This window comes from Vespa velutina, chromosome 25 (genome assembly GCF_912470025.1).
Source record: "Vespa velutina chromosome 25, iVesVel2.1, whole genome shotgun sequence".
Classification (NCBI taxonomy): Eukaryota; Metazoa; Arthropoda; class Insecta; order Hymenoptera; family Vespidae; genus Vespa; species Vespa velutina.
In genome coordinates, this window is record NC_062212.1 from 1,303,954 (window position 1) to 1,313,072 (window position 9,119).

The 9,119-nt window shown below is 24.7% G+C and overlaps 3 protein-coding genes across 5 annotated transcripts; 1 reads left to right on the top strand and 2 right to left on the bottom strand.

The window, feature by feature from the left end:
* Positions 1-223: 223 nt before the first annotated feature.
* Positions 224-1,726, bottom strand: LOC124957349 (mitochondrial fission process protein 1). Of its 2 annotated transcripts, XM_047514324.1 has the most exons (4): positions 1,576-1,726; positions 1,281-1,441; positions 969-1,096; positions 224-874 (listed from the first exon to the last, which is right to left on the bottom strand). In XM_047514324.1, the coding sequence occupies exons 2-4, from the start codon at positions 1,336-1,338 to the stop codon at positions 560-562; spliced, it is 501 nt and encodes a 166-aa protein (XP_047370280.1). In that variant the 5' UTR covers positions 1,339-1,441; positions 1,576-1,726; the 3' UTR covers positions 224-559. The 2 variants fall into 2 exon arrangements, with proteins under 2 accessions (XP_047370280.1, XP_047370281.1); XM_047514325.1 differs by lacking the exon at positions 1,576-1,726 and having other exon boundaries at positions 969-1,112; positions 1,281-1,569.
* Positions 1,727-1,775: 49 nt separating this feature from the next.
* LOC124957348 (N-acetylglucosaminyl-phosphatidylinositol de-N-acetylase) lies at positions 1,776-3,838 on the top strand. The gene is made up of 5 exons (XM_047514323.1): positions 1,776-2,628; positions 2,766-2,847; positions 2,923-3,119; positions 3,199-3,329; positions 3,469-3,838. The coding sequence occupies exons 1-5, from the start codon at positions 2,301-2,303 to the stop codon at positions 3,622-3,624; spliced, it is 894 nt and encodes a 297-aa protein (XP_047370279.1). The 5' UTR covers positions 1,776-2,300; the 3' UTR covers positions 3,625-3,838.
* An 817-nt stretch (positions 3,839-4,655) lies between these two features.
* On the bottom strand, positions 4,656-7,772 carry LOC124957346 (neuronal membrane glycoprotein M6-a). Of its 2 annotated transcripts, XM_047514322.1 has the most exons (6): positions 7,629-7,772; positions 7,108-7,366; positions 6,444-6,580; positions 5,942-6,124; positions 5,703-5,853; positions 4,657-5,561 (listed from the first exon to the last, which is right to left on the bottom strand). In XM_047514322.1, the coding sequence occupies exons 2-6, from the start codon at positions 7,109-7,111 to the stop codon at positions 5,245-5,247; spliced, it is 792 nt and encodes a 263-aa protein (XP_047370278.1). In that variant the 5' UTR covers positions 7,112-7,366; positions 7,629-7,772; the 3' UTR covers positions 4,657-5,244. The 2 variants fall into 2 exon arrangements, with proteins under 2 accessions (XP_047370277.1, XP_047370278.1); XM_047514321.1 differs by lacking the exons at positions 7,108-7,366; positions 7,629-7,772 and adding an exon at positions 6,707-7,028 and having other exon boundaries at positions 4,656-5,561.
* Positions 7,773-9,119: the final 1,347 nt, after the last annotated feature.

Sequence of the window (9,119 nt, forward strand, 5' to 3'; positions counted from 1 at the left end):
CGTTATACTGAATCGTATTGGATTGTACAAAAAGAAAGAAAAAAATAGAAAAAAAAAGAATGAAAAAAAAAAAAAGAAAAGAAAAGAAAAAAAAAAGGAAAAAGAAATGAAGAGTAAAAGAAAGAAAGGAAGAGAGAGAAACTTTTTCTTTTTTTTTTTTTTTTTTTTTTTTTTTTTTTTTTTTTTTTTTTCAACAAAATAAAAACTAATGAATATTCCCAAATACGTTAGAACACGTTGAACACATTGTTTTATTGTGCGTCAAGAGCATGAAACTCTGATAATAGCATAAATATTAAATATATTTGAATCATAAAATTTCATCGATTCGATATTACAATTTACAATGTTATCGTTATTTAATTTTATTCATATCTTAAGCACCTAACAAAAAAAAAAAAAAAGAAAAAAAAAAAAGAAAAAAAACGTATAAAGATCGATAAGACCAATTATTGTACTCGAAATATTAAAGTGCACTTATATTGAATTATGGCTTTGCCTTTTCTTTTTTCTTTTCTTTTTCCCGCTTTTTTTTTTTTTTTTTTTTTTTTTTTTTTTATTATTCATCTCTAGCTTTGTCATTACTGCGTTTAGGATAATGATCGATCCATTTTCTATAAGTAGTATTCATCGTTTCTTCTACGACATAATCTATAGGATGTATTATAAGCGGTACAGATAATAAACCGACAATTGTCGGTAACCAAGGATTCTTTAAAATTAAGTTAGTTGCATTTTTTTGAGCATATTGTACTGCCATACAAAGTCTGTTAATAGTAAAACCTGGAATTATGACGGATGCAAATGACTGCCATAATAAAGTATCCGCAGTTGATAGCATAACATGTTTCATCTTTTGCGAAGTTTGATCATTCTGTAAATAAAAATGATTTTAAATATATACATATGTGTATATATATATATATATATTTTTTTTTTAATTTTAATAACAGATAAAATCATTTTACCTGATACACGTGATAACCTTTATCTATCGTATCAGCTAAGACATAACCGGAAGAAATAACATAAGTTAACCATACTACTGATCTTGGAATCATGTGTCGAAATGCCTCTCCAACTTCATTAGCATAACCTAATATAATAATAACCTAATATAATAATATAACGAATAATATCAATTGAATGGAATGAATAATATTGATTTTATTTATTAAATGTAATATTTTTTAATCAATGAAATTGTAAACAGCAGAAGAAAAGTTGAAACGATTAATAAAGATTGAAATGACAATGATTAATAATTTCATTAATATTACCTAAATATCTTATAGGAGTATCACGATACAGATCTATCTTTCCATCTTTATTAACCATCGTAGAATTAGTATATTTATCAAGCCAACTTTTCAATGTTATTCACATAACCTTTGCCACCTAACCTCTTCAAAGATATATTTGTAAATGACGTTAATCCATTCTGTAAAATATATACATAATAATTAAGTAAATGCATTAATAATAATGACATATGTTTCTACGTGATATAACTTGTAATAATTATTATTAATTTTTCTTCAAAAGACGAACACATGACAAACAATTATCACTTACTTTGACACTATATTTCGTAGTAAAGTAATAATACGCATAGTAATACAGTACCATCTGAAATCTTCTAATTGGCCGCTGCTTGATACAACAGCGCCATCTGCAACCTTCTGATTGGTCATTTCTTAATACTATAGCGCCATCTGTAACCTTCTGATAGGCTCTTTTGTAATACCATAACGCCGTCTACAACTTTCATCGATTGAACGAAAGATAAGATTAAAGTTAATATTTAAGATGGTGGTATCCTTGTCATAAAAAATATTTTAAATCCTTACCTCGTTCGTAAAAAGATTACACAATGCTCACGCAATTAAAGATTATTTATATTAAAAATTTGTGAATCATTTAATAAGTGTTATATAAATGACATATCATAAATTTAATATCTTTAATATTAATTAGATTATATAATTTGACAAATATTATTTCACAATTATTTAGTAGTAAACAAAATATATAAATTTATATTTCGCGATGTGCATTCAACAAAAAAAGATATTAATTATTAATTATCGTAAAAGAATGATAAGATGTCATCTGTATAAAAGTCAAAGTTAGTTACAAGAATTACCAATAATAACATAACCTCAATATTTCAACCAAATGATTTCTATTTTAATTTTTTATATTAGAAGTTAATATTTATATTTGTACATATACATATATATATATATACATATATATATATATATATATGTTCATTTAAAAAATTATCAAATATAAATATGTGGATGTTAGAATTATTAAATATTGATTTAATAAAAGAGTACTTGAATGATCAAATTAATGAATTAGTTTGTTGGTGGTGTTATTATATCAAAGAAATTTCTTGGCAATTGTTAATAGCTTTTCTCGCGTATATTTGCGTTTGTATATTTTTCTATGTAATCTTAAAAAGAGTTAATCATACTGCATGGCAACTTCCTGGTCCTCCCCGTAGAATACTATTAGTTACTGCTCATCCAGATGATGAAGTTATGTTTTTTGGACCTATGATATATTGGGTCACTCGATCAAAGATCAGCAATATATATCTACTATGCTTTTCTTTTGGTATATATATATATATATATATAGAATTATTTTATAATATATATGATATATATGATTTAATTGAAATGTTTATTGAAATAGTTACAAGTTTAGTGCATAAACATTGTATCTATTGATGTTTATAAGTCTTATTGTAGGTGGAAATAAACAGAGGAAAGAAGAATTATGGAATTGTACAAAATTACTCGGTATACCAGAAGCAAATGTAACAATTATAATGTAAGTAATAGTATTTATCAACGCGTTCCATATAAATTTGATCAACAATTATCAAATTGATGAATTAATGTATAGGAGCAGCGAATTACCGGACAGTCAATCTATAAAATGGCCTGTCGATGTTTTAGCTGAAAGTATATTACATTATATAGAGAGCTATAAGATTGATGCTGTTATTACTTTTGATAAATATGGTGTAAGCAAGCATAAAAATCATATCTCTCTCTATTTTGCAATTGCCGCTTTATGTATTGAAAAAAAAGTTCCATCTTGTTAGTATCATTAATATTTAATTATAATTAATTTAACAAAAAGGAATTGTGAATAACGAGTAGTGAAAATCAATTGCAGATTGCAAGTTATATGCGTTGGAATCTGTGAATATTGCTAGAAAATATGTACAGCTCTTAGATTTACCAATCAGTTTACTTTCTGCATCATATTGGTATTTACTTACGTATGAACAAAGAAAAAATATAAGAGTAAGTTCGAATATATTCACAAAAAAATTTTTCTAACAAGCAAATATGAAAAAATTTTTTTTCCTTTTCGTTCTTCTTTTTTTTTTTTTTTTTTTTTTTCCCCACTGAAGATTAAAGATATATTTTTCTCACTTTATAGAACGCCATGAAAGCACACAAGTCTCAATATGTTTGGTTTAGAAAATTATATATGATATTTTCACGATATACATTTATTAACACACTGCAAGAAATCAGTGCGCTCGATCTCGAATTGGATTTTCAATTTGATGACGAGTATATACAAACCAATTAAAAATCTGTACAAAATGAAAGTGATAATTGTAAATAAAAAAAAAAAAAAAACAAAAAAAAAAAAATAATAAATAAATAAATTTGTTTATACCAATGATTATTTGGAAATATAATTGTTCAAAAATTCTTATGCATTATGTTCAACTTAATTATTTCTTTTCTTTTGTTTTTTTTTTCTTCTCTTTTTTTTTTCTTTTTTTATTTTTGTAATACATCATAACATACAAGTGCTTTTAAATATATATATATATATATATATATACATATATATATATAAAGTATAAGAAACAAAATTAATTGATATAATTTAATTTACCAAATCGATGTGCAGCAGTTACATTACATATTTATAATGTAATAATAAAAATTAATTTTGTACTGAATATGTAATACATATAATCAGTCTGTTAGTTAAGTCATTATAGAATATAATACATATAAATATATATTTCTCAAAATTAAAACACAAATATATATATATATATATGTATATGTATTAATAAATCAAGTAGGCAAAGAAATATCCATAAGTCAGACTTAGTTTTATATGTATATTATTAAAAAAATTTCTCTCTTTTTTTTTTTCTTTCCTTCATCTTTTTAAACATTAACATGCAATAAACATGTTATTTATTTCTTTTCTTTTTTAATAATTCAATTTTTTTTCATTAATAATTTGGCACTTTTGCACACCCAAGTATTTCTTTATGTTAAATTATATTGTCCTTTCATTATTAATTATTATTGAAATTGTGCTTTGTATTGACTAATACATTAATAGATGATTATTATAAAGACAATATATATATATATATAAAATATTACATATATATATATATATAATTATTCATCAATAAAATATACTATTTTGAGAATCATTATTTCTTAAGTTTTTTATGACTGTAATATATATATATTTTAGAATTTACTAAAAAAAAAAAAAGAAAAAAAAATTGTTACATATGTATATATAAAATAATAATAATTTTAATTTAATGAACACACGAATAATAACAAGTAAAAAACAAAAAAAAAAAAAAAAAAAAAGAGAAGGTAGCGAAATAAAATGATTACTTGGAATAATTTATAATATAATAAAATATGAGATATATTTTTCAGGATATGTCTATTCATTTTTATGAATACTTTGTGCATATATCTCTTTCAATCTTAATAATATATTGTCGAGTTTTATATAACATTCATAGATTATATATCTCTGAAGTCATTATTCATTGTATCTTTTATAGATTACTTATTATAATAAAAAATATTGAAAAATAAAAATTAAAATAAATGATAATATACTATTAAACGATATACAAAAAAAAAAAAAAAAAAAAAAAAGAAAAAAGAAAAACTTAAGGAATGTAAAAAAAAAAATAAAATGCTTACAAAACAGTCGCAGATAATGGACGGCATAGAGTATTCCCGTAAGATCCTCTGAATCAGTAAACTACTGCGACTAATATTCGATTATGGTAGAATACTGAGTAATAGGTACAATGAAAGATTAATGAATTAATGTTGTCAATCCAGTTCTGAATTTTTATAAGCTTCTATAGGATAGAAGCAGTCAATGTTATAATGGATTCATAGCGAAGATCTCACGGGCTGTATCCTAGAATCTATCTTTAGCATGATGATGAGAGCTTAAAGTTCCCATTCCAGGTTGAGGAGAATCTGGATCCCCGGGATCTTGAAGATATTGTAATTCTTGTAATTCTTGAAATTTTTCATGATCACGTATGTGCGCATAATTGGCAGACAAACACATTAAATAATGCGTTAAACTTAGGATCGCCAATATTGCGGCAATTGTTGCCAAAATAAACATCACTTCTGCATTTTGAACGAAATCTTTACAAAATAGTTTGACTTCCTGAGATCCGCAAACTTTCATGTCTTCCGTTCTTGTATTATTTGGAAATAGAAAACCTATATAAAAGAAAAAAAAATATATATATATATATATATGTATATAAATAAGAAATAAATTATTTTATCGTATCGTTAAGCTTACAGATATTATTTATATATAGAAAGAAAAAAATAGAAAGAAAATGTACAATAGCTTACTGAATTGAGTAAAATCGATGCATTGATCGAGAGACTGAACACGAGGATTACTGCACAATCCCCAAAATATAGTAAACAGAAATGTGATTACAATTAAAATTGCAAATATAACAAGCCAGATCAATTGCGATACATATGTAATGGTCATGAACTGAAAAGAAATTCAATCTATACTATTACTTGGCTCATAAAGTTTATGGTAAAATGCATAAATAAAAAAATATATAATATCTACTCACAACAGCACATGAAATACGACCTCCTACTCTAGATCGCCATGCTCTATATACTTTATGTCTTGTTGCACCTGTTGCAAGACAACCAACGCATAAAATCATGAACCCTAAAGCAGCCATGCTAGCTCCTATTATAGCAAGAACCAATTGTAATGCTTCCAACCAGCCAAGTCTCAAATGAAATACCTTTGGAAAATATTAATATGAAAATATATATATATATTATATGTTTTAACATGCTATTAGGTTGGAAACTATGAAACGGGCGGTTTTTTGTTTAGTTTGTTTTTTAATTTTCATTCAACGCCCGTTTCATAGTTTCCAACCTAATATATAAGTATTATTCCAACTTAATACTTATATATTAGATTGGAAACTATGAAACGGGAGGTTTTTTGTTTAGTTTGTTTTTTTATTTTCATTCAACGCCCGTTTCATAGTTTCCAATCTAATATTTAAAATATTTAGAGGTTATAAAACAAATAACATATATATATATATATACCTGATCCATCATAAGAGAACATATAGTAACACCTCTGTACATAGTGCCACAAAATATTCCAACACCCAAACAACACATAATAGTTGCTATAAGAGTTGCATAAGGCACTCTGGCCATACAATCATTGCACATGTTTCCTAAAATGAAATAACATTTAATTATATTTATCAACAATAATATTGTCATTTTATCATTGATTAAGAATTAATGTTTTCTTATATGTATATATATAAAAGATTGGTTTAAGATATAACGAAACTTACGATAAGATTTATTTTCTAAATGACTTTCATGCAGGCTACGTTCTGAATATCTTCCTAAACTTATGTCACTTAGAAAATTTCTACGTAATGGTAAAAATTCAGAGATCTCATTTAATCTACTTTCCGACATTATTATAAAATAAAATATCATACAATGTCTATGTTACAACTATGACAAGAATGATTGGATTCATCAATGAGTCAACCTTTCAAGACTTACTCATAGATAAGATTAGGAAAAAAAAAAAAAAAAAAATAATAAAATAATGCATTTAACAGAGCTTGTAACTTTATCGATTTCAGTACGATGAAAACGTTCGAACTGAACGTATTAACGATTAATAATATATTTTATACGGATATATATATAAATTTAATGATAACATATTGCAAATGCTTACCCATGTTAACAGCGATATAAAGAGGTTAGGATCGTTCGTATTCTCAAGATTACAAACTTGGAACCTTAATTGTGATCTCGATAAAATGGTGAACGCCTGTTTTAGTGAATGACATCCCACTTGTCTTTTCTAATTGACCTTTAACACGTCACGTTATCTTATTTACTTCGTCAAGTAATTTTTTTATTCTGACAGTTCGTCTTTTGTTCGACAATCGTCCACGACCACGTCCGACGACGAAGACGACGACGAGGACCATCTGTGTACGTTTATTTTTGATTGCAAAATAATTTTTTGTTTATATATATATATATATATATTTTTTTTATTTTATAAAAAAGATTTATATACACATGCATAAACTACGTAAGACGATAAATTTGCAAATACGAAGTGATATGATGTTTTTCTTTCTTCTTTTTTTCTTTTAATTTTCCTTTCTATATTTATTTATTCTTTTTTTTTTTTTTTTTAATAACGCAAATTTGATCCTAAATAAGAGAAAATATTGTAATACTTACGAAATCAAATATGGCCGAGTAATATGGCGACCATGGTGGATTTCATTATTCCTGGTTTTATAATAATGATTTGTACCAATTAACGAATACAGTGGCATAAAATTATTGACCGATTTCGAAGAAGAAATTTATTTTCTTTTCATTTTTCGTAAAAGTTTTATTTCCTTAAAAAAATAAAAAAATTAAAAAAATTAAAAAAATTAAAAAAAAAAATAAAAAAAAACAAAACTTTCGTTTTTTTGTTTTTTCTCTCCAAGAAGTTCGAAAAAAATCGTGTGCTTCGCTGAAAACTTTCGTTTTCGAAAATAAAATCTTGTTAAAATAAAAATCAATCAAGAATTATTCATTGTTGACGTAAATGCTGTTTTTTGACAGATATTTTTCAAATGGAAAAAAAAAAACAAATAAAAGGAAAAAGGATTCATTATATTTCATATAATGACTCCCTTTGAATTTCGCGGTAAAAGAAAAGAAGCTTTCTATCCCCACTCTATTAATTTTCGTATAAAATGTTTCAATGAAATATAAAGTGTATAGGGGCGTGTGCTGTGTATATGTACGCGCGTGTGTATGTGTGTCCGTTAAATAGAAGAGACGATTTGTTTAACAAACTGAAATTATTTTTTTGTTAGTTTTATCTTAATGTCATAATTATATATCTATTTTTACAAATAAATATGTATGTGTGTGTGTGTATTTTTATTTCTCTTTGAATGTTAATTAAATTAGATAGTAAATTAAAATTTTAAAAAATAAAGATAACCTATCATTTCACGTACTACTCTACTAAAATTAATAATTAAATTAATAATAATTGATAAAAATAATAATAATAATAATTTATAATGATCAAAGCTCTGTATATTTGATACAAAAAAGAAAAAAAAATGCATTTCTTTTTATTTAAAAATCACATAATTATCAAAAACGAAATCTCGAATGATCGATAATTATCGTAAAAATCTTCTTTTATATTCCAATGATTAAACGTCATATTAAATAATTTAAATAGTTTTACATATTATATATTCATTCAAACGTAAAACGTATCAAATATAAAATAATTTTAATTCAATACACGTATCAATAATAATTTTATGTTTCGAGCACGCGATCGTTGTTTACAATCGATATCAACAAAGAACGAACGCTCAATTGACTTTGTTAGTACTTAGGTTAGTTTCCTATTACACTTCGACGAGTGAACATCGAAGCTCTTGCTTTTCATACGGCTAACTTTAAATAATTAATATTTTCAATTAATTTATAATTATTTAAACGATATACGATGTACGTAGAATATAATGAATTAATATTTAAGTAAATAATTTATTTATTTAAACGATAGATAACCTGTGACACGGATTAAATATAAAATAATTTTAATGTAATATTTGAATAAACATACATTTTGAACGCATAGTCATTGCTTGTATATAACGTGGAATAAAAACGAAACGTTCAATTGACTTAAGCCAGTTATCGAATTAG

Bases quoted from the DNA above. Each gene is read 5' to 3' on its own strand.
- LOC124957346 (XM_047514321.1), bottom strand. From the start codon at position 6,857: ATGATATTTTATTTTATAATAATGTCGGAAAGTAGATTAAATGAGATC. The intron at 5,854-5,941 runs GTGAGTAGATAT...ATTTCTTTTCAG, and splicing joins GTCGTATTTCATGTGCTGTT to TTCATGACCATTACATATGT. The intron at 5,562-5,702 runs GTAAGCTATTGT...TCTTTTATATAG, and splicing joins CATCGATTTTACTCAATTCA to GTTTTCTATTTCCAAATAAT.
- LOC124957348 (XM_047514323.1), top strand. From the start codon at position 2,301: ATGTGGATGTTAGAATTATTAAATATTGATTTAATAAAAGAGTACTTG. The intron at 2,629-2,765 runs GTATATATATAT...GTCTTATTGTAG, and splicing joins TCTACTATGCTTTTCTTTTG to GTGGAAATAAACAGAGGAAA. The intron at 3,120-3,198 runs GTTAGTATCATT...AATCAATTGCAG, and splicing joins TGAAAAAAAAGTTCCATCTT to ATTGCAAGTTATATGCGTTG.
- LOC124957349 (XM_047514324.1), bottom strand. From the start codon at position 1,338: ATGGTTAATAAAGATGGAAAGATAGATCTGTATCGTGATACTCCTATA. The intron at 1,097-1,280 runs GTAATATTAATG...TTATTATATTAG, and splicing joins TACTCCTATAAGATATTTAG to GTTATGCTAATGAAGTTGGA. The intron at 875-968 runs GTAAAATGATTT...TTTTATTTACAG, and splicing joins AAGGTTATCACGTGTATCAG to AATGATCAAACTTCGCAAAA.